The 27,742-nt window shown below is 46.7% G+C and overlaps 1 protein-coding gene across 3 annotated transcripts in view; it reads left to right on the top strand.

Annotated features, from left to right (window-relative positions):
* Positions 1–27,742, top strand: part of RABEP1 (rabaptin, RAB GTPase binding effector protein 1) — a 102,074-nt gene that overhangs the window by 52,784 nt on the left and 21,548 nt on the right. For all 3 annotated transcript variants that reach the window (XM_042915157.1, XM_042915158.1, XM_042915160.1), the window contains 6 exons: positions 10,881–11,084; positions 13,065–13,225; positions 17,358–17,477; positions 22,295–22,430; positions 25,272–25,450; positions 27,528–27,659. In XM_042915157.1, the coding sequence (XP_042771091.1) occupies positions 10,881–11,084; positions 13,065–13,225; positions 17,358–17,477; positions 22,295–22,430; positions 25,272–25,450; positions 27,528–27,659 (932 nt within the window). The remainder of the gene's footprint in view (positions 1–10,880; positions 11,085–13,064; positions 13,226–17,357; positions 17,478–22,294; positions 22,431–25,271; positions 25,451–27,527; positions 27,660–27,742) is intronic.

Here is a 27,742-nt window from a genome sequence, read left to right as displayed (position 1 = left end):
TAGTCACACGCGTGTTTAAAGAGAACAGTGCTTAGTGAAGTGAAGTGTGTGACAGTGTTTCATCAAATAGAGAATGCCAGTAAAGAAATGGTAACAACCAAGTGGAAATTCTGAAGTTGAAAAGTATAGTAACTAAAAGAAATAAACAACTAAAAGAAAAACTTATGCAGGAGCTCAGCAGTAGATTCGAACTGGCAGAAAAAAAGAATGAATAAACTTGAAGATAGGTCCCTGAAGATTATCCAGTTTGGAGAACAGAAAGAAAATAGAGAAGTGAACAGAGCCTAACAGAAACGTGGGACATCATTAAGTTTGCCAACAGATGTGTCACGGGAGGGCCAGAAGTAGAGATGAGAGGGAAAGAGAAATATTTGAAGAGAGAGAACCGCTGAAAAGTTCCCATTTTGATGACAAACGGTAGTCTCCCTGCCTAAGGAGCTCCTGGAACTCAAAGTAGGCTACAGGATACGTGCGAGGATATCCACACACAGCCACAGACACATCATAGTAAAGATGTCGAAACACGGAGAGCAGGAGAAAATCCTAAAAGGAGCCGGAGGAAGACAACTTGTCATCAACAGGAGCGCTTCAGTGACACAAACTGATGACTTCTCATCAGAAACAACGGAGGCCAGAAGGCAGTGGGATGACATTTTACATGCGCAAAGGGAAAAAAAAAAAAAAAAAAAAAAAAAACTTGACCAAGAATCCTATATCCAGCAAAAGTATCTTTCAAAGAAGATGGTGAAATACATTATCTCAGAGAGACAAAAACTGAGAGTATTTTTTTCTAGAAGACTGTTTTACGAGAAATACTTAAAGGAAAGCAAGTGATTCCAGACAGTAATTTGAATTTACGTGGGGAAAAAAATAAAGTCCTTGGTAAGGATAATTGTGTAATCACAACAGAATGTAAGTATTACTTAATGGATTTTGGAAAGCAGTTATACAAGCCAATATGTGTATTACTGTTTTATGGGCCCTGTAACATGGGAATGTAGTATGTTTGCCAATGTCAGCACAGAGGGATTGAGTGGAAGGAAAGCTACATCGGACCAAGGAAGTGACACCAGATGGTAATTCTAATCCTAAGGACCAAGTGAAGAAAGCCAAGCTGTCAATACACACGTGGTCTCCTTTCTTCTCATAACTTCTTTAAAAAGAAAATTATGTGAAGCAACAGTTACAGCAACGTATCATTGTGTTCGTAGCGTATCTAGACGACAGCATATTAATAACCGCATAGATATGGGATAAGAGAGCCATTGAGGAGTAACATTTCTATATTTCTTCGGTATTAAAGTTGTATAAGTTTGACCTCGGAAAAGAAGTAAAGCTATATTCTGCTGTCAGATGATTTTTAAGTAGAAAATTGAAGGGAATCCACTGAAAAACGATTTGAACTATCGTATGAGGTAAACGGTGTTGTAGGATACAAAAGAAAACAAAAACCAGTCGTATTTCTTTTTCCTAAGTATTTAAATTCCGGTTAGTTAACATACAGTATAACATTAGTTTCAGATACACAGTATCGTGTACGACAGTTCCGTGCATCACCCAGTGCTCATCACAAGCGCACCCCTTAATCCCCATCACCTGTTTCACTCAAACCCGCCCCCCCCCCCCCCCCCCCGATCATCAGTTCTGTATAGTTGAGTCTCTTTCTTTGTTTGCCTTTTTTACCCCCTTTGCTCTTTTGTTTCTTAAATTCCACTTATAAGTGAGATAACGTATTTGTCTTTCTCTGACTTATTTCACTTAGCGTGATACTCTCTAGCTCCATGCTGTCTTTGCAAATGAAATGGCAAGATTTCATTCTTTTTATGCCTGAGTAATATTCCAGTGTGTGTGTGTGTGTGTGTGTGTGTGTGTGTGTGTGTGTGTGTCTGTGTGTATGTACACACAGCACGTCTTCTTTACCCAGTAATCAGTCGATGGACACATGGGCTGTTCCCATTACCTGGCTACTGTGGGTGCTGCTGCTCTAGACATCAGTGTGCATGTATCCCTTGGAATTAGTATTTTTGTATTATTTGGGTAAATACCTGGTAGTGCAATTGCTGGATTGTAGTTCTATTTTCTTTTTAAAAATCTGTAATGTTTTTTATGTATTTTTTTGAGAGAACATGAACGGGGAGGGGCAGAGAGATACACAGAATGCGAACCAGGCTCCAGGCTCTGAGCTGTCAGCACAGAGCCCAACGTGGGGCTCGAACCCACGAGCCCCGAGATCATGACCTGAGGCAAACTCAGACACTTAACCGACTGAGACACCCAGGCGTCCCAGGGTAGTTCTATTTTTAATTTTTCCCGAGTGGCTGTACCAGTTTGCATTCCCACCAACAGTGCAAGAGGATTCCTCTTTCTCCACGTCCTTGCCAATACCTGTTGTTGTGTTTTTTATTTTGGCCGTTCTGACAGGTGTGAAGTGATACGTCTCATTGTAGTTTTGTTTTAGATTTCCCCGATGATCAGTGATGTTGAGCATCTTTTCATAGGTCTATTGGCCATTTGGATGTCTTTGGAAAAATGTCTAGTCCTGTCTTCTGCCGATTTAAAAAAAAATTGTTTTTTACGTTTATTTTTGAGAGACAGGGAGAGACAGAGCACAAGTGGGGGAAGGGCAGAGAGAGAAGGAGATACAGAATCTGAAGCAGGCTCCAGGCTCTGAGCTGTCAGCATGAGATCCCGACGTGGGGCTCGAACTCACAAACTGTGAGATCATGACCTGAGCTGAAGTTCTATGTTTAACCAACTGATCCACCCAGGTGCCCCTCTTCTGCCCATTTTTTAATTGGATGATTTGTGTTTTGGGTGTTGAATTTTATAAGTTCTTCATGTATTTTGGATACTAACCCTTTATCAGATATGTCATTTGCAAATATCTTCTTCCATTCTGTTGGTTGTCTTTTAAATTTTATAGATCCTTGTCTCTGTGCAGAAGCTTTATTTTATTTTAATTTATTTTATTTTTTTCATTTCCATTTGGTTCTTTAATTAAATTTTTTTTTTTTTTAATTTACATCCAAGTTAGCATCTAGTGCAACAGTGATTTCAGGGGTAGATTCCCTAATGCCCCTCTCCCATTTAGCCCATCCCTCCTCCCACAACCCCTCCAGTAACTCTCTGTTTGTGCTTCATATTTAAGAGTCTCTTATGTTTTGTCCCCCACCCTGTTTTTGCACTATTTTTTCTGTGCAGAAGCCTTTTATCTTGATGAAGTCTCAGTAGTTTATTTTTGTTTTCTTTCTCTTACCTCAGGAAACAGGTCTAGAAAGAAGTTGATATGGCCAACGTCAAAGAAATTACTGTCTGTGCTCTCCTCTAGTATTTTTATGGTTTCAGGTCTTACATTTAGGTCTTTGATCCATGTTGAATTTATTTTTGTGTGTAAGAAAGTGGTCCAGTTTCATTCTTTTGCATGTCGCTGTTCAGTTTTCCCAACACTATTCGTTGAAGAGACATTTTCTTTTTCCTCTTGGATATTCTTTCTTGCTTTGTCAGAGTAATTGACCGGGTTGAAACCAGTTATACCCTTGCAATGAAGAATCTGAAAATGGAAGTAAGGAAACAATTCCATTTACAGTAGCATCAAAATTAATGATATTTTGGAAGAAAAATTTAACAAGTGTAAAGCTTGTACTTTGAAAACTTTAAAAATGGTGTCGAAAACATTTGAAATGATCTAAATAATTGAAAAATATCCTATGTTCATATGTCAGAAGACTTAATACTGGCAGTATTCTCCTGATTGACCTACACATTTAATGCAGTGTCTTTATCTTGGTTGCGTAGTTTGTAGAAGTGGACAAGATGATCCTAAAATTTATATGAAAATGTTAGGGATCCAGAATAGCCAAGGCCTTCTTGGAAAACAAGCACAAAGTTGGAGGACTCACATACCCTGATCTCAGAACTTACTACAAAGCAACAGTAATCAAGACAGGTGGTGCTGGCATAATTCTAGTAGTTCCATGGGATGGAGTCGAGAATCCCGAAATAAGCCTCAGATATATATGCGATCAAGTGATTTTCTACAAGATGCCAAAACAATTCTACTGAGAAAGAACCATCTTTTCAATTAATTGCGCTGAGACATCTGGATATCCACATGTAAAAGAATGATATTGGACTCTAACATCTATACAAATTCACTTGGACTGTGTCAAGATATACTATAAAACTCTTAGAAGAAAACATAGGGATAGGGGCGCCTGGGTGGCCCAGTTGATTAGGCATCTGGCTCTTGATTGCAGCTGAGGTCATGATCTCATGGTTTGTGGGATGGAGCCCCAAGTTGGGTTATGTGCTGACACTGCAGAACTTGCTTGAGATTCTCGCTCAGCCCCTCTCTCTGTCCCTCTCTCTGTCCCTCCCGTGCTTGTACTCTCTCTCTCTCTCAAACATTTTTATTTAAAAAAAAATTTTTTTTTTAATGTTTATTTTTGAGACAGAGAGACAGAGCATGAACAGGGGAGGGGCAGAGAGAGAGAGGGAGACACAGAATCTGAAATGGGCTCCAGGCTCTGAGCTGTCAGCACAGAGCCCGACGCGGGGCTCGAACTCACAGACCGTGAGATCATGACCTGAGCCGAAGTCGGACGCTTAACCGACTGAGCCACCCAGGCGCCCCTCTCAAACATTTTTAAAAAAGAAGAAAACATAAGGATAAATCTTTGCAACTTTGGAATTAGGCAGTAATATCTTAGATAGGACATTATGAGCAGAAGCAACCAATGAAGTAGATTGGACTTCATCAGATTTCAAAAGCTTTCGTGCTTCCAGAGACACTGTCACAAAAATAAGAAGCCCACTGAGTGGGAGGAATTTTTGCAAATGGCATATCAGATAAGGGACTTTTATCTATATGTATCAAGAACCCTTATGACTCCATGATACAAAGACAATGAAAAATCGTCAACAGATCTGAATAGGCATTTTTCCAAAGAAGATACTCAAACGGCCAGAAAGCACATGATAAGATGTTTGGTGGTGTTAGGTATCAGAGACACAAATCAAAATTATACTGAGATGCCCCTTGACACCCACTAGCAGCCCTTTATCACAAAGTCAGTCGATGACAGGTATTGAAGGGCACAGAGAAGTAAGCACCCTCGTGCACTCCTGGCAGGAGTGTTAAATGTCCAGGGGCTTGGAACATAGTCTTTCAGTGCTTCAAATGGTTAAACATAGAATTACTGTTTGACCCAGAATTTCACTTTTCGGTATATACACAAGAGAATGATAAAGCATGTGCTGTGTACATCTGCATATTCATAGCCACGGCGGTATTATTCCTAATTGCCAGAAAGTGGGGAACAACCCAAATGTCAGCTGATGAATGAATATTTCATTTCTCCATGAAAATACATCGAATACTGGCACTCATTATAACATGAACTTTCAAAGCTTTGTGCTAAGAGTCCAGTCAAAGGATCACTCATCGTATGAGGACAGTTGTACGAAATGTCCAGGGTAGCACGTGATCGATAGGAGTAGAAAGCAGGTGAGTGGTTCCCCGATACTGGTGGCCCCGGGGAGTCGGGGGGAGGGGGTGATCAAGAGCACTGGCTTTCTTTCTGGGAGGATCAAAATGTTCCGAAACTGGTTGTGGTGACGGTTGTGTGAGCTTGTGAACATAGTAAAGCAGTGAGCTGTCACTCCGCGTGTGTTATGGTGGCTGACATCTGAGACACCCCACCAAATGCTGCTGCTGATGTAGGGCAGCTGGAACTCTCATTCATTGCTGGCGGGCATACAAAATGGTGCAGTCGCTTCGGAAGGTACTTTGGCCGTTTTTTACGGAACCGAACATACTTTTAACTAACGGGGTTCACCGGTTTTTCTCCTCGGTACACCCCCGAATGAAAGCCCGGGTTCACGCGAGAACCCGCACGTCCATGTGTGCAGCAACCTGATTAATAACTGCCAGAACTTGGGAGCCGAGCAGGTAAACTGGTACGCCCAGGCGGTGGAATATTATTCGGCTACCCCGAAAAGACGATGGGTGTGTGGTTCCGTGTGACATCCCGGACGAGGCAAAGAGTGGACACGGTGGTGGCTGCCAGGGTCAGGAGGGAAGGAGGAACGGACAGGCAGAGGGGGCGTCGAGGCAGCGGAACCGTCGTGTGTGCCCGCAGGGCTGGACACAGCGTCCTGATGGAGGCCGCGGGCTTTGATAACAGCGTGTCCCCGTGGGCTCTGCGGTTACAAGTTGGGCGCCTGCTGCGGGTGAGGGGAGCTCGCGTGCGGAGGGGGGACTGGGAACTCTACTTTCTGCTCAGTTTTGCTGTGAACCTAACTTGCTCCAAAAAATAAAGTTTATTAGTTTAAAAAAATGTCTGAGACTTGTCTCAAGCCAGTGTGTTGTGTAATGGAAGTGGATGGAGGGACGAGATTGCCCGCGGGTTTATGAGTGTTGGAGCTGGGCGGCGGGTGCGTGAGGCTTGTGATAATAACTTACGTCTGGTAGGGGAAGTGTCCCCACTTCATTCAAAGCTATTACAGTGGGGTTTTTTAACATTCTTTTTTTTTTTTTAACGTTTGTTTATTTTCGAGATAGAGCGCGAGCGGGGGGAGGGGCAGAGAGGGGGACACGGAATCCGAAGCGGGCTCCAGGCTCTGAGCTGTCAGCACAGAGCCCGACGCGGGGCTGGAACCCACAGACCACGAGATCGTGACCTGAGCTCAAGTTGAACACTTAACCAACTGAGCCACTCAGCATCCCTTATAGTGGTTTTTTTTTCAATTAAAAATTTTTTTGGGGGCGCCTGGGTGGCGCAGTCGGTTAAGCGTCCGACTTCAGCCAGGTCACGATCTCGCAGTCCGTGAGTTCGAGCCCCGCGTCAGGCTCTGGGCTGATGGCTCGGAGCCTGGAGCCTGTTTCCGATTCTGTGTCTCCCTCTCTCTCTGCCCCTCCCCCGTTCATGCTCTGTCTCTCTCTGTCCCAAAAATAAATAAAAAAAAAAAATTTTTTTTTAATGTTTCAAGAGAGAATATGTGCGTGAGTGTGGGAGGCACAGAGGATCTGATGTGGGCTCTGCACTGACAGCAGAGAGCCCGACACAGGGTTCGACCCACAAACTGTGAGATCATGACCTGAGCAGAAGTGGGACACTTAACCAATTGAGCCACCCAGGCACCACCTACAGTGTTTTTATTAAGCTGTTTATTATGGGAAACTTTACAATGTGTACGAGAGTAGACAAAATAGTATGAATACTGCTGTGTTTAGACAGCATGGTATTGGCATGAGAACGGGGCATTTTTCTAGAAGTTCCATAATTTTTATAGAAGTTCTCAATGTATGGAAATTTGATATTTGACATAGCATTATAAATTTGGGAAGAGCCCAGAACAGTGGGCTTAGAACGATGGGAACATGCGAGTAGAACAGGCAGATGCCTACCCCACACCTGAATGTCCACGGCCGTAACAGCTGATACGCCAGACTGTCATATGGCAGCGAGTGATCGAAGCAGTCACGTGTGTGAACAATCTCAGGAACGAAACGATGTTAAGAGATTGAGGTAATTAAAGAGGAATACGACTCTATGAGAGCACTGGGGTTTGAAAACCTGTAGCAGAGCAAGGGTGTAAAATACGCATGGTAATGATTCCTCCAAATTCCTGATAGTTGTTACTTCTGAGGGAAGTAGGGTGTTTGTAATGTTTTACTTCTTTTTTTTTTTTTTTTTTTTTTGAGACAGGAACAGAGCATGAGCAGGGGAGGGGCAGACAGAGAGGGAGACACAGAATCGGAAGCAGGCTCCAGGCTCCGAGCTGTCAGCACAGAGCCGGACGCGGGGCTCGAACTCACAGACCGTGAGATCATGACCTGAGCCGAAGCCGGACGCTCAACCGACTGAGCCACCCAGGCGCCCCTGTAATGTTTTACTTCTTGAAGTTGAAAAGAGGTTGAAACACACGTAGCAGTAATATTAATAATTGATGAAGCCTGGACGCCTGGCCAGCTCAGGCCATGGAGCATGAGACTCTTGTTCTCAGGGTTGTGAGTTCAAGTCCCATGTTGGGTACAGATCTTACTTAAAAATAAAATCTAGAAAAAAAAAGATGAAGCTAGGTGATAGGTGTCCATTATGTAATTCTCTATATTTGTCTTCATGTTTGAAATGTTGTATAAAGTGTCAGTATATCCAAATGAAGTGTCTTGTTTGGATCCTAATTCATACAGACTTCAAAAAGACATTTTTTTGGCAACTGGAGTAGTTTTACTACAGACCAGGTATTAGATTATATCAAACAGTTGTTAACTTTGTTAGGTGTGACAGTGACACTGTGTTTGTGTAAGAAGATATTCTTGTTTTTAGAGAGGCATGTGTAGTGTGTTAGGTGATGGAATATTGTTTCTGGGACTCATTTTTAAAATACTTCAAAGAAAAAGGGTAGTTGAAATAAATGTGGCAAAGTCTTGGTAATTGATGAATCTTGGTGATAGGCGTGTGAAAGATTGTACTGTATTCTCACCTTCCGAATGCGTTTGGAAATCTTTATAATTACATCTACAAAGCCAGAATGGGTAATAACTGCTCTTTATTATTATTTTTAAAAATTTTAATGTTTATTTATTTATGAGAGAGAGACAGAGCATGAGCAGGGGAGGGGCAGAGAGAGAGGGAGACACAGAATCAGAAGCGGGCTCCGGGCTCTGAGCTGTCGGCACAGAGCCTGATGCAGGGCTTGAACTCACGGACCACGGGACTGTGACCTGAGCCCAAGTCGGATGCTTAATCGACTGAGCCACCCAGGCACCCCAGTAACTATTCTTTAATAATAACTTGTGCCACTGGCAGATAGATTTGAAATGTTTTGGTACAGAAAGTGTAGGTTTTTCTAACTTCTAACTTCTGTTTGTTTTCTCATTTAAAGGTGTGTGTGTGTGTGTGTGTGTGTGTGTGTACGTGTGTGTGTGCGTGCGTGTGTGTGTATATATATATGTGTAATACATAGCATATAATGCAGACTTAGGTAAATACGTAAAGTCAGTCAGGAGCAACATTTGGCCGAATCTTCCTTCAGGCTCTCTGTGCTGCTCTTAACTCTGTGGAAACATGCCACAGATTAGTCTTTAGGTTTGGTATTTGCAGTTTTTGTGTCCGTAGTGATCACGCAACAGTGTATGCAGCTCTGGGCGATTTCCAAGAAACAAAACATTATCAGGGAGAATCAGCGGAGGAGGGGAGAGCACGTGGACTTGAGCCTTGACGGAACTGTGGTTCTCAGAAACGAACAGAGTATTCCGAGGTCATGGTTTTTCTTTTATTTCACATTTTACGAAAACATTCTTCTATCCAGAACACCCCTTTTGTGGCTTTGTGTGTTTTGTCTCTAGATCATTCCCACACACCTACCACTGTGTCCCAGGGGTCTGGCTTGCCTTCTGGACACTTCAGATAACTACTTTCTGTAATTAATGTTCTTGTAAGTTTTCTGTGGATGGTGTTTCGGGATATTTTAATAGTGACAAGCAGCGGAAAACTGAGGCTGAGCGAATAAAGGTTTTCTTAAACGGCTTCAGTTACGATCAGCGTGTCTGGTGTTTCCCCCGTTACTTGGACTACCAAGCTGTTAATTCCTGTGTGTGTTTGATAGTGAAAGTGCCTTAGTTGTACCTGATTTTTTCAAGTACTTAGGCAGAGAAGCGTTGCTGCTGATCTGGCTCGAGGGCTGTGTGATTCCTTAGATCCCATGGCCGCTGGTAATCGAGTTAGAGCCTAAGTTAGATTGTTTTGCTGGCTGTCAGCTCAGTTACCGTGTTCGCTAAAGGGAATTGACGACTTTGCATAGAGGTGAAGGGTTCTTCTGCATAAATGTCTCCTAACTTGTGTATGGCAAAAGATACGGAAAAGTTAAGCGACCAAGAGCACCGAGGCTGGAAAAGCTTTGGAGGAAAAGGACTGATATTCACTGTATGTAGAATACCGTTCCCAATCAGAGGAAAGACTGTTCATGAGCACAGGGAAAGGGTATCACCAGGGAAGAAACACAGACATTAATCAGTGTAATGAAGAGACTCAGCCTCACTACTGGTAGAGAAATACAGATGACAGCTGTCACCGTTTTCGTCCCCATGGTGTTGGCAACATTAGGGACGGTGGAAGATAGTGACTGTTGGTAAGTGTGTAGGGAGCAGACACGGCCCTGAACGCTGGTGGGGGTGGGGTGGTCGCCTCGTCTGAAGGGCCATTCGGCCAAACCCCGGGCTTACATAGGCTTACGTCTGTACTTGGCTCACCGTGTCAGCTCGATATTGAGGAGGTGGCAAAGGGATGAGGAGAGAATTAATCCTGACTTTTAAAAATCCTTGATCTTGATCTTGTAGCTTGCGGTGTGGTCCGGCTTTCTTTTCTCCCGTGTTAACTGTTTCTCAAATGTTCACCTTGTGCGAGTATTGTACTCCCAAGCATTTTCAGTAAATCGTTTATCACTAAGACCACCTTCTAAGATGGGTGTTTTTATCCCCGTCTTGTAGATGTGGAAACTGAGGCCAGAGAGGTTAAATAAGTTGATTAGCCAGTGAGTGAAAGAGTCTAAATTTAGCTTTAAAACTATGGCCTTCATCACTGGCTGCTTGGATAATGAGTAAGGAATGGACTTGTGATGCCCTGCACACCCTGAGTCTTAGCTTTATTAAAATAATTGGTTTTCTAAGTTACCTAACATTGAATTTAACGTTTAACTCCTTCGTTAGACTGTTAGCATTATAAAGGGGACGCTGTATTTGTTCCTTGGGCTGTCAGCCTGCCGAGTGCCAGTGCGGCCCCTTCCCTAACCGGAGGCCTCCCCTCCCCTCCCCTCCCCTCCCCTCCCCTCCCCTCCCCTCCCCTCCTCTCCCCTCCTCTCCCCTCCCCTCCCCGCAGAGGACCTGAAGAGGCAGAATGCGGTGCTGCAGGCCGCGCAGGATGACCTGGGGCAGCTTCGGACGCAGCTGTGGGAAGCCCAGGCGGAGGTGGAGAACATCAAGGCCATCGCCACGGTCTCGGAGAACACCAAGCAGGAGGCCATCGACGAGGTGAAAAGACAGTGGAGGGAGGAGGTGGCTTCGCTCCAGGCCGTCATGAAAGGTAAGGAGGGAGCCCTCCGTCTGCTTTGTCGTTTCCCGGCGACACCGATGCCGGTGACGGACCATTTCGGAGCGTCTCAAACCGGATCCTGAGTGGTGTTTGTGGCCTCGCGTGTTCCCGCGGGCGCCAGTGGTGCTGTGAACGGGTCTGTCCTCTGGAGGAGCCGGCTCCTCCTGACGCGGGACGCGGGACGCGGGACGAAGCTGCGTGGCTGCGGGAAGTGCGCGGAGCTGGAGAACCTCCCACGGGAGGCCTCCGGGCCCTGCTTCCACTCGCTGGTCCCAGCGGATTCGCGCCCGCCCGCTCCGTGCGGCCAGTTCCACGTCTTCAGGGGGAGCCCGGGTTTTGCTGGGCCTCTTCGCGGCGGTCTCTGTGGCCGAGTGGCACGGGCTCCGGAGGCTTCGTGGGCCGTGACCCTCGGGCCAAAGGAAGAGTAGCCGTCTCCCGTCCGTCCGCTGCCCACACTAGTGCTCGGTCACAGCCTGCGTTTCTCAGGTGACAGTGACCCGAAGCAAGTTGCCCCTGAATCTTCGGGTTCCTGAAGTCGGTCCAGTTACTGCCGTGGGCGGGAACTAGGGACGAGCCTCTCCTCTCGTCTGCGCTCGGGTCCCGTTTCCCTCCGTGCTCCCTGACAGCCAGCGTGGTGGCTGTCACCCGGGGACTGGCCCCCAGATAGGAGTCCGGTTCTTGCACGGAAGCAGCAGCCCAGGGGTGGGGACCCCAGGGGGTCACCGGTGTCCTGGGCTCCTTCGGTCCTCCTCCATCCGTAGCGTACGGTTTTCAGCTCCGTCGTCCTCCTGGCTGAACATGAGCTGCTCCTCCTTCAGCCCCCTCGCATTTGCTGAGGCGTGTGCTTACCCACAGCTACAAAGGCAACTGGAAAATCTCGTTTGTGAAGTGCACCACCGACTTCCTAAACGAAATTGGGGTTCTGTTGTTAAGGAAGAAAGCGGGGCGCCTGGCGGGTCAGTCGGTTAAGCGTCCGACTTGCAGTCCGTGAGTTCGAGCCCCGCGTCGGGCTCTGTGCTGACAGCTCGGAGCCTGGAGCCTGCTTCGGATTTTGTCTCTCTCTCTCTCAGCACCTCCCCTGCTCACGCTCTTGTCTCTCTCTCTCTCTTAAAAAATAAACATTAAAAAACATATACAAAAAGACAAAGGAGCAGTGGAAGTTAACAGACATACGTGTTTATCCCATGATGTGTTAAGATTATATTAAAGATAAGGTCATTTAACAAAGACCTTATAGAATCTGTCTCAATTTAGAATCTGAGTTACAGCAAAATATTCCAGAAGCGCATCCCTTCTCTCTCACATTCAAGTAGTTGGGTGGGGGTGACAGTCCCATTTGTCTCAGGAGCCGTAGCGTTGTGTGTGGGAGCAGCGGTCTGGCTGAGGTCGGCCCCCGGGTCCGAGCCAGCCCTGCTGCTCTGGTTGTGGAATGTTCACCGGCCAGAGTGTTTGGCCTTCCCTAAGCTTTCTTCGTCCACGAGGGAACGAACGGCACAGGCCCGTCGTGAAGAGCAGGCATGAGTCACAGCCCTCACGACACTTGTGCACGTAATAAGAACCAGAAATCTTGCTTGAGTTTTAGTTGGTTTTGTTTTGTTTTTATTTTTTTTAATTTTTTTTTTTAAACGTTTATTTATTTTTGAGACAGAGAGAGACAGGGCATGAACAGGGGAGGGTCATAGACAGAGGGAGACACAGAATCTGAAACAGACTCCAGGCTCTGAGCTGTCAGCACAGAGCCTGACGTGGGGCTCGAACTCACGGACCGCGAGATCATGACCTGAGCTGAAGTCAGACGCTTAACTGACTGAGCCACCCAGGCGCCCCAGTTTTGTTTTGTTTTTAAAGTGAATTCGACGATTTCCAGAATCCAGGCATACGCTCTTTATGTAACTCCTTTTAAAATTTCAGTGTGCCAGAACATTCTTCCTCAGAGCGCTCAGACCTGCGATCTTTGGTGATATTTTGTAGAGACGGTCCGCGACTACGAGCACCAGTTTCACCTCCGGCTGGAGCAGGAGCGAAGCCAGTGGGCACAGTACCGGGAGTCCGCGGAGAGGGAGATTGCGGATTTAAGGAGAAGGCTGTCGGAAGGTCAAGAGGAGGAGAATTTAGAAAACGAAATGAAAAAGGTACGAGGAACGTATTCACCTGTAGGAATATTCGAATTCGAATGCAGGATGCCTCCACCCGCATTACTGTGGCCGTAGGCGGACTTTCCTGGTTTCTGTTTGGGGGATTGTTTGGACACACACGTAAATGTAGCGCTGGATAGCCTGACTCCCTGACCCCAGACGTGTGCGTGGCTGACCTCCCTGCCCCTCCTTCACATCCCGAAACAAATGTCTCCACTGCAGGAGGCCTGTCCTGACCACGCCACTCAGCACGACAGCCTGCCCTCCTCCCCCCTGCACCTGCCACCGCTCCGCCCATCGCCATATCCTGCGGTGCTTTGTCCTTTCCTACAGCACACACAGAGTTCACCTGTTGATCATGCCTTCCCTTCCTTGCTAGAACGTGAGCTCCGTGAGCCAGGACCCTCGTTTGTTTGCGTGTCCTGCGTGCCCACGGTAGTGTCTAGCACGCAGGGGCTCACAAATACTTATCGAAGGAGTGTGGCCGCCAGGTGAGTGTGTCTAAGCCGGACCTTCAGAACAGATGTTGATTTTCCGTCTCTCTCAGTATCCCTGGGTTCCCGTGAGACAAATGTACCGCATATTATGCTGGAACATAGCAAGATGCCTGAACATGGGGCGTTGGAGAAGGTGCAGTATTTTTTCATGAAGAAAATAGTGAAAGCTCTTTGGCCAGTTTAATTATATAAACTTGTAGCCTACTGATGTGTGTACATACTTCTATTTTAAATCACACATTATATATAAAATTACAACTAGATTTTGACTTTATCTTTCATTCGTATTAATCACCATCTTTGGTTCCCAACCCTCGGTCCGTACAAGGACTGTTTTTGTGTATTTAGAAGGTGATTTAGTTTTTATAATAACCGAAAAATCATCTGAGAACCCAATACCCAAGAAAGAAGCTTTAAACACGAAGAACCGTTTCTTCCACTCCATTTTATTCCAGGGGAAGACTGTAATTCAGCATCTTCACGAGGATCCGACATCTTCCTCACCACTAGAGTCACTTAGCCATCTAACAGAGTTGTCCACAGTCACCTCCCTCAGGTTGTTGGAGATAGTTCCTGTTCGATGCTGTCGTTGGGGATTCCGGTCCAGGCCGTAACAGGAGATCCTTGTTTCCAGTTGTTCCTGATTTTTTCACAACGTGCCACTTCCTGTTGCTTTTAAAATTTATTTTTATTTTTAAAATAGACTTGGCGCACCTGGGTGGCTCAGTCAGTTTAGTGTCCGACTCTTGGTTTTGGCTCAGGTCATGATCTCACGGTTCATGGGATTGAGCCCCTTGTCGGGCTCTGTGCTGACAGCGTGGAGCCTGCTTGGGATTCTCTCTCTCCCTCTCTCTCTCTCTCTCTCTCTCTGCCCCTCTTCTGCTTGGGCATGTATGTGCGTGTTCTCTCTCAAAATAACGTTAAAAAAAAAAGTAAAGTAAAGTTTATTTTTTAGAACAGTTTTTGATTTACGGAGTCAGATTGTGTAGATAGTACAGAGTTCCTGTGTGGTCGACGTCTAGTTTTCCCAGTTACTAGTATCTCATGTTGGTGTGGTACATCGTCACGACTAGTAAACCAGGATTGAGTATGATGAGCTAACGTCCATTCATTGTATTCAGATTTCATTAGTTTTACCTGATGCCCTGGCTCACTATTTTTAAGATCTCACGCAGGCACCACGTTGCAGGATGCCACGTGTGTCTTTAGGCTCCTCTTGGCCCAAATTTTCCTTGTTGTTGTTTTAAAGAATAAGTCTAATGAGGTGACAATAAAATGCAACACCCAGGCATAAAAAGAATCCTAAGGAAATTCATAGAAGGCAAGTAAGTCCCCTGTCTCATTGTTTATCAAAAATGAAAATGTAAATACCGTAATTGCTACAGAACTGTTCCCCTGGAAGATGAGACACACGAGGATGCTGGCTGTTACAGCGTCTGTTCGATAGGCCACCGAAGGTGTGGCCTTGGCAGTAAGGCAATAGGAGAGAAATAAGTCATAGGATCAACGTTTAATCCATAAAATCTTTATGTGCGGCTGACACTTTCTTTTTGTTGTTCTACTTGTGTTTATTTTGCTTCCGGTACAGTTGGCGTGTGTGGTGTCAGTTGCAGGTGTATTGCACTCCTTAATACATTTTCCTTGTTTTTTTCGTTTGTTTTTTGTTTTTGTATTTTTCTTTTTCGAGAGAGCGCGTGTGCAGGTGCGTGTGGTGGGGGCGCAGACGGGGAGAGACAGAATCTTAAGCAGGCTCCGTCCGTGCCCGTGTGGAGCCCGAGGCAGGGCTCAATTCCATGACCGTGAGATCATGACCTGAGCCGAACTCAAGAGTCAGATGTTCAACTGACTGAGCCTCCCAGGCGCCCCAGAGTTTCCGTGTTTTTAGTGACCTTCCTGTCATTTAAAAAAAAATCATCTTCTAAGTTTTGTTTGTAATGGTATGCAACACTTAGTTGTGGGGTCATCGTTGCATCATTAAGTAATTCAGTCTGTGTTAAATTCTCTGCTTCTTCCCTCCTGCTTTTCCCCCTGCTGTTTTTTATCAGCACAGCAGATCTGTTAACCTACACAGAAGATAATTTAAGCTCACATGCCTTTTCCAAACAGTACTTAGTTAAAAATAAAATAAATGATTCAATGACTTTTTAAGGACTGGAAAACAAAGTGAATCCCTCTTTTCTGAGAGAGATGTGTCTTGGGGAAAAGCCCCACTCATATTTGGGCATAAATGATATTTTCCCTATCATGAACAATTGAGGTCAATTTGAGCCCTTTAAGTTTAGGGAATAAGGTTAAATTTCATGTTCACTAGAAGGGAAAAAGCTAACTTTTTTAGTCTGCCTTTGTGTATATATACACACAGGTGTACACATACACACGCATATGCACACACCACACACACGTATGCACACATACGTGTGCACGCACAAACACACATACCTATACACACGTGTATACACACAACACCTACATGCATATGCACGCATACATATACAATATACATATATGTGACGTGTACAATATATGTATAATAAAAGTTTCTCACCAGTTTACTAATTTATGGATGTTATTTTTTTTTAATCCATGTTTTTGAGAATGAAGGACAGAAAACAATATGATAGTCCTTTTTTGGGTTTGTTTCATTTAGGTATCAAACGTAAAATAATATTTAAATTACTCTTTTAAAATAACTAAGATGGGGGCGCCTGTGTGGCTCAGTAGGTTAAACATCCTACTTCGGCTCAGGTCATGATCTCACAGCCGGTGAGTTCGAGCCCTGTGTCGGGCTCTGTGCTGACAGCTCGGAGCCTGGAGCCTGGAGCCTGCTTCTGATTCTGTGTCTCCCTCTCTCTCTGCCCCTCCCCCACTCATGCTCTGTCTCTCAAAAAATGAATAAATGTTAAAAAAAATGTTTATTAAAAAAATTTTTTTTAACGTTTATTTATTTTTGAGACAGAGAGAGACAGACCATGAACGGGGGAGGGTCAGAGAGAGGGAGACACAGAATCTGAAACAGGCTCCAGGCTCTGAGCTGTCGGCACAGAGCCCAACGCGGGGCTCAAACCCACGAACCGTGAGATTATGACCTGAGCGGACGTCGGACGCTCAACCGACTGAGCCACCCAGGCGCCCCCACCAAAAAAATGTGTTTTTAAATGAAATAACTAAGATGAAAGCTTTTTAATAGCAACACAATTTTGTAACATTTTAGAAAGTATGTGCTGTTTTTTTATGTTTATGAACTAATCAGTACTTTCATCCACCCATTTCCAAAGAAAGTATCATGTCCTGAATTTAGTAACTGGAGTTGTAAAACTTAAAGTGTTATGTGTATTTCCTTTTATATATAGGGTATTTTCGAATTTAATGAATTGATTTAAAAAGTCAGGAGTGTCATAGTGAATCCGTTTTCCTACCCACTCCCATTTCTAAGTGGAACACTGGGAAAATTGGGATGATGGCTTGGCCTTCACGGTCCTACGGCACCGGAAAGCACACGTGGTTCAGTTCAACGAGCACTCGTACAGCGCCCGGTGGGCTTACTTGTGTTCAGTCTAACGATGTGTGAGTCAGAGTTTCTCAGAAAAGCAACGAGCCAGTAAGTTGTAGCATTTAATTCTTTTTAACCGTAGGCCCAAGAGGATGCTGAGAAACTTCGATCTGTTGTGATGCCCATGGAGAAGGAGATTGCGGCTCTGAAAGAGAAGCTGACGGAGGCTGAAGACAAGGTTAAAGAGCTGGAGGCCTCAAAGGTTGTGAGATGTTGTAGCCCGTTCTTGCACCCAATGCCCTGACCTGATGCCATGAGCACAGCTAGTCATGGAGGGGCAGACCCTGGCATTCAGACTGTGAATCCGAAGAATCTTGGTTTCTTTAAAATACAAAAAAAAAAAAAAAAAAAAAAAAAAGAAAAAAAAAAGAAAAAGTTTGGAGATGATTTTGTATGGATGGTTTAAATAATCACCATAGTGGTGCTCCGTTTTGTTTTGCTTTGGTACAAAGTAGTGTTCATTTTCTTGTCAGAATGAGACCTGATCTCATCCGTTTTCTTGTTGAGGAAAATGAATGGGTCCAAGCTGACTTCATTCCCTGAAGCTGGCCCCAGAATTGATGTCTGAGAGATGATGTGGTTAGAGCGTGGCTGGGTTTGCTGGCCATGAAGTCACAGCAGAGGGAATGTCGATCATTTTAACAATTAATTGAAAGTAGGAAAGAAAGAAAATAATTTAAAAAAGGCAGTAAACAAAAGCACAGCATAGGAGTGTGGAAAGGGGAATGTGTCCGTGACCCTAATAAATGTGAACTGATAATCACCTACTGAAAGAGATGGGATTTTTAAAAACGTAAATTTATATTGATTATAATAGATGCACCTAAAATAAAATTATAAGACTGAAAATAATGGGATATTTAAAGGTATGTCATATAAATTCTAACCAAAGGAAAGTTGATATAGTAGCTGTGATATGAAACATTTAGGATGTAATAGAAAAAAGAATAGAGAGACCCCATCTAATAATCCATCAGTAGAATAGGACAGTCGTGATTGAATGTTTCTTACACACCTTGAAATATGTGAATTACAAGGGACAATTAAGGGGAAACTAACTTTCACAGTTATAGTAGGAGCTTGGAACTGATTTATAGCAAGTGATCAGGTGGGCAGAAAAAAATATTAGTAGGGATATGGGGGCTTTGAATAACCAGATTAATAATTTAGATGTAACAAACACACAGAATTCTGTAGCCAGGAAAGGGGGACTGTATCCCCTGTAGTCGTAGAGTGTAGGAGTTAGGAGCTCAACATTTAGTAGCAGGGGGAACCTTTGGGAAATTAAGCTTACTGTTTGGTTTTCTCAACTATAAAATGGAGATACCTCTACTGCGTGCCTTGTAAGGCTATTAATAGGGTTCTATAGAACACTTAGGACAGTGTGTGAGACAAAGTATTGTTAGTTTCAGGTACATGATATTTCTCATAATGACACAAAGGAAGCGTCAACACGTTTTGAAGGATTGTTATGCAGACTCAAATCTCTGTAATTAAATTATTTAGAGTAAAACGGCAGCTAAAATAAAATCTCTGGAAATGGAAAAAAATCATGGAAAAAGGAATTCTAAGATATTTAGAGTGATTTGAATATGTTACTCAAGAATCTAAAAAACAAACAATAGTACAATGTGAACACTAGGAAATCTATAATATTCGTAAGAGCAGAAATGAGTGAAACAGAAAAGCAGAAGAGAACTTGAGAATATCAGCATAATGGGAAAAATGGGAAAGCTGGTAAGACAGACCTCCAATAGGACTCATCAAGAAAAAAAACCATTAGAAATCAGAACGGGGACATAACCAGAAATCAGTAGAGACTTGAAAACAAAACATACTCATAACAGTGTCATACCAACAAATAGGAAATGAAGGAAGTTTGGTTAAATGAAAACTTTTTTTTTTTTTTAAGTTTATTTTGAGAGCAAGAGAGTGGGGGAGAGGCAGAGGGTGGGAGGAGGGAGGGAGGGAGGGAGGGAGGGAGAATCCCATGCAGGGTCTGTGCTGGCGGCACAGAGCCTGCCGTGTGGCCCGGACTCAACGAACTGTGAGATCATGACCAGAGCTGAAACCGAGTCAGACGGTTAACCAACTGAGCCACCCAGGCGCCCCGAAAGTAGTAACTGTTAAAGAAAGTGAATTTATAGTCAGATTTAGAGTCAAATCTTCCTTTCTCCTGTTTCTTCTCTGAAAGACGTTCGGGTTTTGCAGGCAAGTTTTTCCAAACCTGGAAAGAGATGATCCTTATATTTTACAGTGTGTGTTAGAGAACAGGAGGAAAGCTCTCCTGCTGATTTTGTGAGACCTGCATGATTTCATTACAAGCACACAGAAAAGTGGTAGGAAGGAAAGGCATTCTAGATCTATCTCACTTAACGTAGAAACAAAAATTCTCAACAGTGTAAAAAAAAAAAAGAAAAACATCTTAACCAAATAGGATATATTCCCAGGAATTTAGGGAGGGTGTATCATCAGAAATCCCACTGTTGTTACGCACCACATGAGAAGATTGTAGGAGAAGGGCAGTGTGTTCTTGGCTTCAGAAAGGCATCTGATAAATTTAAACATCCAGTAACTTGATAAGAACTGTTTATCAAACCATCAGCAAACATTATGATTAATGAGGAGTGTTCAGCAGCCTTACCATTCATGACAGGAACCACGTGAGCAGACCCGTAGTCCGTGATTCTGTGCGGATTGTGTTTGTGGCCCTGGATGACACAGCAAGATGAGACGGAGAGATGGGCTTAACCGAATGAAAACAACAAAATTGACTTCGTGGTTTATGTAGAAAACCAGGACGACGTACAGACACATTGTCAGACCTGACCACAGTTCAAGAACGTCCCAACGAGAGCAACAGACAGACGTGATAGTGTTTGTGTCCTCCAGTAATCTGCCCAATGGGGGGAAGATCCCATTCACGGTAGCAAAAGCAAAACAAAACAAAAACACCAAAAAAGCCTCACTGTGTGTTACCCGAGAATACATCTAAACAAAAACGGGTAAGATCTTTACAGAATACATTATAATGAAGGTCTGAATACGTGTGTTCCGGAATGAAAAGATAATGTATTATAAGGCAGGTAGTATATCCCCAAATTCATCTATAAACTCAGAATTCCACCCAGATTCCAATAGGGTTTAATAAGCAACACGGTAAGTGGATCCCAGAATTCACACGGAGAAGTGGGGGATCAGAAGTGTACCCGGGACAGTTTGGAGGAAGGCAGGGTGGAGACACTTGCCCGGACACGGGACAGCGACCCGGGTGTGAACGTGACAGGGGAGTTGTGTCCCACCCTCAGCAGGCTGTAAGTCCACCACACAAGTTGGTCATGTTTACACACTACTGGAACGTGCGAGAAACTCTTGCAGTTTCAGCTGCCATTGTCCGGTTGGAGCCCCAGTTGACAAATACGGGGTCCTTGGGGTCGTCATCGCTTCCCTTCCCTCCGTCACATGTCGATGCTGGTACCATAGGTGTCCCCAGAGGTAGCTTTCCTGACCCCACCCTCCAGCTCTCACCTAGATTTTTGTGGGTATCCGTGTGTTTTTTGGCTTTGTTATGTGTTAGGGCAAATGGAATTCAAGGGCATTCGCGTACTGTGGCACCACTTTCCCAGGGTTCTGCTTGGTAGCTTTCAGAGGTTAGAGATTCATCCATCACAAATCGAGTCAGGCATTCGCGCTAAGAAGTAGCAGCAGGTCGAATTAGTGATTGCGTACCACCGCTGTGTGTCTGCACACCGACTCTCCTCATCACCAGCTGGAGTCCCGCCCTCTCCAGTGACAGGGACACGCCTCCCAGCAGTCAGTGCTTTGTGACACCCGCTTCATGTCTTCGGTCGTCTGACCACATCCAGGGAAGCGTCAGGTGGCTGCTTCAACAATCATTTTAGCCTGTGACCAGTACTAACGTGTGGTCAAGTTCACTGCAAACTTGACTGCCCGCATTTTCAAGTTTGAAGGAGTAGGAAGAAGAGAAGCTTGGAAGTGGCCTTGAAAGTGAAGTTGGACGTAACCACGGAAAAAGCTGACACGAGTAGCCAGAACTTAGGACGGGCGGTTTGTAAGACAGTACGAGTGATTCTGTGATCACTCTCTGGGGCAAGACTGCATTTCACTTTGGTCGTAACTGTTTCACACATTAGACTGTCTTGGTGATATTTGAGTATTACAGTTAATTGTTAAGCAGGAGTAAGACCTGTTTTAAAAGATGTGATTTTAGGGGCACCCGGGTGTCCCGGTTGGTTAAGCATCCTGACTCTTGATTTCAGCTCAGGACGTGATCTCACAGTTTCGTGAGTTCGAGCCCCACGTTGGGCTCTGTGCTGACGGGGCACAGCCTGCCTGGATTCTCTGTCTCCCGTCTCCCTCTCTCTGCCCCTCCCTGACTCGTGCTCTCTCTCACTCTCTCAAATAAGTAAACTTTAAAAGATGTGATTTTAAAACATACCCCACACTTGCCTCCAAGTTTGTGTTTATTACAGCATGAGACTATTTTTTCCATTATGACTTCCTCTTTTTTCCTTCCAATGTATGTGCCTGTTCGAAACGTGTCCTTTTTATAAGTTTAAGGCATTTGGGATCACCTCACCGGAAATCAAAGAAAAGCAAATTTACAAGAGTGTGGTACTATTTTTATCTTTAGAAATTAACTGCTGTTTTGAAAAGAACCCGCAACAACTCCGTGTGACTGAGGGTGGCAAAATGAGCACGTGTACGTGTCGCTCTGGGAGTACACCCTGGAGCTGCCTTTGTGGAAAGCGAGGCACAGGAGTGTCCCATACGGTGTCACTCTGGGGATACAGTTATCAAGAAGACTGTGCGTGTGTGTGTGTGTGTGTGTGTGTGTGTGTTCTCTAATTAAAAATTGTTTAACTTTTTCAACTTCTGTAAATACAAACTCAAGTGATTTTCAAGGCACGTTCAGATACACGTACATATACATCACCGATAGGTCTCAGGTAGAAACTATTGTAGGTTTTACTGTAATAGCATCGCATTCTGTTTCAGGTTAAGGAGCTGAATCACTATCTGGAAGCTGAGAAATCCTGCAGGACTGATCTGGAGATGTACGTAGCCGTCCTGAACACTCAGAAGTCTGTCCTACAGGAAGATGCCGAGAAACTTCGGAAGGAATTGCACGAAGGTAAATACGTATCCTCTGTAGTTTTAGTCTCGGTCTCTGAGAAAACCAGAACAAATCCGAGAGGCCGCACATGAGGGATTCACCGTAAGCCTTGCAGTCGGTTGGAGTGTTGTCCTGGGAGCCGTGAGGCCTAAAGACTCGCGGCTGTAACGGAACAGCTTCACGAGGCGCGAGGTGTGGGCAGAGAGACAGAGGAGGGCCGGGAATTTCTGCTTAAACTGCTTTTGCCCCCAGACCCAACTTGATGGGGGTAGTTCTGCAAAAGGGAAAGTGGGGCCGGAGGGCAGCATCTCCGTTTGTGAGGAGTGGTTTTGATTTCACGAGGCTGGTAGCGGGGTTCTGCGGAAATTGACTCTCTTTTCCCCGGCCTGGGCGAGAAGGCTTATCCTTTCCCCATTAAAATAAAGGTCCACTTTTGTCTTTAATTCTGCTAGCGAGTCTTAATTGCTGGGGTTCTTAACCTTTGTTGTGTCACGAACTTCTCTTGGCGGTCTCGTGAGACCCTCTTAGGATCGTGTTTTTAGTCCCTAAAATAGCAAATACAGAAGAAACGACTTACTATAAAATGGTGATCAAAATATAAATGACTGCAGACTTAAGATACAGGAACAAGGGTGCTACTTTATTAAGGCACTAAATAAAAAGTAACTACTGTAATTTTGAAGTGCTGAGCTCCGTGATCTTTTAAGATCTGCAGCTGCTGTACAGAGATGTCACGTCCGCGGCTCGTGCCGGTGACCGTCATGAGTATTGTCATACTTACCGTGGTTGCTTGCCCACATTTTATAATTAAAGGAAATGATACATTTCAGTTAGGAGTTAGTGAAAATGAAGATCCAGCTTTTTTCCTCACCTAAATGCATGGACCCCCTGAAATCTCGTCCACGTTGAGGGCGATACTAGCAACATATTTTAACGGGCAAGGGTAGGACTGTGGGGTCAGAGTCCCCCAGTGGGCACTTTTAAGTGTATCAAGTGCCTTGGGAAATACAGCTCTCCCACCAGTAATTTAGGTTTGTGAATGAGTCCGTTCTTTCCCCCGGGAGTGGAAAGCTGAAATTATAAAGGCCTACAGAATTATCTCACAAAATGTTATGAATATGACCCAAAGCTTGAGTGAGTCTCTGGCTTTCTGGAAGCATGTTTCATATGTGCTGCTGCCGTCGAAAAGACACGCAAACTCTGAAAATGTCCAAAAGAAGTAGGGATTTCCATTTAAACGGTGTGCCCGGCCCTTAATCCCCTTGACACATCTGGAAAAGGATCTGAGAAGTCTCATTAAAACGAGTAAGGGGACCATTTCCATTCTGGAACACTCACACCAAAAATCGTAGGTCAGTGAAAGGAAGGCCGGTAACAGTCAAGCGGCCGTGTAACCTGCAGCCTGACTTGGGGACAGTAGCCATGCCACCGAGTTACCGCTGTGGCCGGTCACGGGTGCTGGGCTTGGAGGCGGCAGTGCCACTGGTGAGCTTCTTAAGAGAAGTTGTAAAGCGGGGCTTTGAAAGAGAGGTGGGTGTTTGTCAGGTGGCCAGACATGGACTTGATGTCCCAGGCCATTTGCACGTGGTGTGACAAGGCGAAGGAGGAGATCCGGCCAAGTTAGGACGTGAGGGCAGCAGGGCAAGACGTGATGGGAGAGGCTGACGTGCTGACGTGACCTGGGTCGTGGACGCCTTCTGCCCAGGGACTCGGATTCTGGCCTGTGGGCAGGAACGAGCTTCTTTCAAATGTTTTTCTTAAATGACAGCTTTATGGAGACCTAATTCACGTGCCATGGTGTTGGCTCTTTTAAAGTCTGTTCTCACGAAGGTGTGGTGTGAGCCGTTACCGCTAATTCCACGACATTCTCACCACTTCGGGAGGGAATTCCGTGCTCGTTCCCAGTCGCTCGCCGTGTCCTCCTCCGCCCCAGCTCCTGGCAGCCGCCAGTCTGCTCTCTGTGCCTACAGGTTTGCCTGTCCTGGACTTCTGTCTGAGTGGCATTGGACAGGATGGGGCCTCGTGCTTGGCCTCTCTGTTGGGCTTTAAACTGTGAGTGGTAACTTAAGTTGTGCGGTTCAGAAAGTTCAGTTTGCCAGCAGTCCGGAGGACAGGCCGGGAAGCGTACCGGTTGAGCCGTGAGGGCTGGTCCGAGGCGGGTGGCGGAGGCTGGCCGTCACCTGGCACGGTCACAGAGGGCTGTGTTGGGGCGAGACGAGAAAGCGGTACGAGTGTTCTCTCGGGTTTGTGGCTTGAGTGACGGCGACGCCACCCGCTCGTTCGTCGGTGCAAGACGGCCGAGCGCCGAGTACCGGCAGGACCAGCCATTACACGGGACCCGTGACTGACCCTGGGCGGTCAGGGCCGGCCCGGGCTCAGGGCGGGTCTCTGGGTGACAGGTGTATCAGCGAGTGTGTAAGGACGCTGGGGAGTGGTTACTGTGCCTTCGGCTTCCGGAGCGGCCGTTCCCACGGCGCGTTCCCGAGCACGCGTGTGCGGTGAGTGGTGTGGGAAGGGACGTCCGGTCACGTGAACTTGGGAGCTCCTCTGAGAGAACACGCTGGAGAGGCCGAGCTCCAGGTCCTGCAGGGAAGGAACCTTCAAAGATTCGTTTAACCAGGGTTTCTAGCGCTTCCTGAGCACGGGGGCCCCTCGTCCACGCCGCCATTACGGGGGGCTCGGGGAGGGTCTGCTCTGGGAGAGGCGGGACAGCTGCCGTGTGTCCCACGGCCGGTCGGCCCTGGGTCCTCATCCCGACCCCGGCGGGACAGGCCAGCGGCCAGACCCGGTCTGGCGGCCCCGTGCCGCGGGCATGGTCTGCCGTTCAAGTTCGGTGTCTTGGTTGGGGGTCCCCGACAGTGTGCCGGCTCCTGGAACAAGAGCGACAGGAACACAACCAGTTGAAGCACACGTGGCAGAGAGCCAACGACCAGTTTCTGGAGTCCCAGCGCCTGCTGATGAGGGACATGCAGCGCATGGAGGTCGTGCTCACGTCGGAGCAGCTCCGGCGGGTGGAGGCGCTGCGGAGGAGAGACCAGGTGAGCGGCACCCCCGCCCCCCGCCCCACGACCGCGGAGTCGGAGCAGCTCCGGCGGGCGGAGGGGCGTGGGTCCGCGGCTTTGGAAATGGCCGCGTCTGGGGCACAGAGCCCACGTCGCCACCACCGTCTTCGGAACGGTGCGCACTTCCGAGAAGAGCCTTCTGCGCGGCTCTGTCCGGGGCTCCCAGGGCTCCCGGACTAGGCTTGTCCGGGCCGCGTCTCTCTGACATGGCCCTGGCGGCCGCACCGGAAGGGACCGCGTGGGGAGGGAGGGGCGGACCGGCCTGAAAAGGCCGGAGCCTGGCGGGCCGCGCGCCCGAGACCCTCTTTTCTCCTTACCTTTAAAACCTGTTGAGCCGACACGAGCAGTACACAGATACATCTCCTGCCAAAGAAATTTGTGGCAAAGGCAAAGCGATAAAGTCTGCCGGTCACCTCCTTTTGGGGACGACCGCGTGTCATCCGCAGCCGTCGCCTGGGAGGCCGCCTCCCGGGCGCTGCCGTGTTTTAGGGCGTCTTGGGGTTGGCTCGTGTCGCGCAGGCGTGTAGCAGAGGCATTCCACGGCCTCCTCTCCTCACCACGTGGCGGGGCACCTGCTCCCGCAGGCAGCCGTCGGCCTCGCTAAGCGCCGCGCCACCCCCCTCCCTGCTCTCTCCACGCGGGTCCCGTCGTCTTTGTTTCTTTTCCATTTCTGGTAGCAGTGCAGCTGGTGCCCCGTAGTGCGTTGTGCGTGGGTGCAAATACCTCCCCGGGGAAACCGCGTGGAAGCTTTCTAGGGACCGTGAGCCGCTTTCAAGTGACCTTGTGTGACTTGGGTTGGGTTTTGGTTTTTAGATGTTCCGTCCTTAAATTGTCTTTTCTTTTAAATTATTTTTTTTTCTTAATGTTTTTTATTTATTTTTGAGACAGAGAGAGACAGAGCATGAGCGGGGAAGGGGCAGAGAGAGAGGGAGACACAGAATCCGAAGCAGGCTCCAGGCTCTGAGCCGTCGGCACAGAGCCCGACGCGGGGCTCGAACTCACAGACTGTGAGATCATGACCTGAGCCGAAGTCGGACGCTCAACTGACTGAGCCACCCAGGCGCCCCATAAAATGTCTTTTCTTTTAATTCTGACTCATCCTTCTTTTGTGCAGACACAGCCACCCTGAGGATTTAGATTCTAAAGTACAGGTCTAACCATGCCCTCCTGCTGTCCGTTAAGACCGTCCAAGTCACTTAAGGCCTTTAACTAACATTTACGGAGGGTTTTCCACATGTCAGCGTCGTGCTAAGGTTTTACATGTAAAGCTGGGTGCGGTATGGGTATCAGAACCCAGAACTCTCCGGATGAGGTGGGGGCTGATGGCAGATCTCTACCTCCCTGCCCCAGTCTTCGCCTCTCATTTCCCGAGCTGTGTCTTCTCGGCCCCGGAGAGTGTTCGACACTGCCCCGTCCGCCTGCCTTCCCGGGACCCTTGCTTACTGCTCTCACGCGGTCGGCAGGCTCTTGTCACTGCCGCTTCCAGACCCGGCTGACCTGCTTCTGGGCCCGGTTCTAGCTCCTCCCGATGAGACTGTCCTTTTGTGCTGCAGAACCTCATCCGTCCTTGTCTGTGTTGTGATTGTCCCTCCCATGAGGCCGTTTGGGGCACCGAGGTAGCCTGTTCATGTTTGTCGAGCGCACTGTCACATCAGCTTCAAGCCTTCCTGTGTGTTCCACGTAAATTTGCACGTGTTTCTGATGGCTGCGTCCTGCCCTCGCGGTCTCTCTCATCACCCGGAGAATTGTTCATGTACGTTTTCTCTCTTGAAGAAGAGGGGGCGGTTTGTTTCGTGTTTCTTTCACGTGCATACTCTTCTTGGAACCTGTGTCCTGGTTTGTCTTCGTGACGGGCTTTCCTTCTTTGTGCCTCTAGTATTGCAACACCTTGTTCTGACCAGATACCCTTAGATGCGATCCCAAAACAGGCTTCAGTGTCCAGTTTCCTCGTAAGGCTTTGCTCTTTGTTTGTTTTGAGTGGCTAAAGAACCGTATGGATCGTTAGGTGTGGACCGCCTGGGTAACGCACGTATGCATTTTCTGTGACTTTCAGGAGGAAGATGAACAACAGAGATTGAACAAGAGGAAGGACCATAAAAAAGCAGAGGTCGAGGAGGAGGTGAAGGCGCCAGTGGTGTGCGCGTTAGCGCAGGAGGAATCTGCAGCCCAGCTGTCAAACGAGGAGGTACAGTGAGTCTGCCCTCAGGGTCGCTGCGCATGTGGTATGACCACGTGTTGCTTCTCCTGCGTCGGGTGCGTCCTTCACGG

The sequence above is a fragment of the Panthera leo genome, chromosome E1 (genome assembly GCF_018350215.1).
Source record: "Panthera leo isolate Ple1 chromosome E1, P.leo_Ple1_pat1.1, whole genome shotgun sequence".
Lineage (NCBI taxonomy): Eukaryota > Metazoa > Chordata > Mammalia > Carnivora > Felidae > Panthera > Panthera leo.
This window is presented reverse-complemented; position numbering and strand designations above follow the sequence as displayed.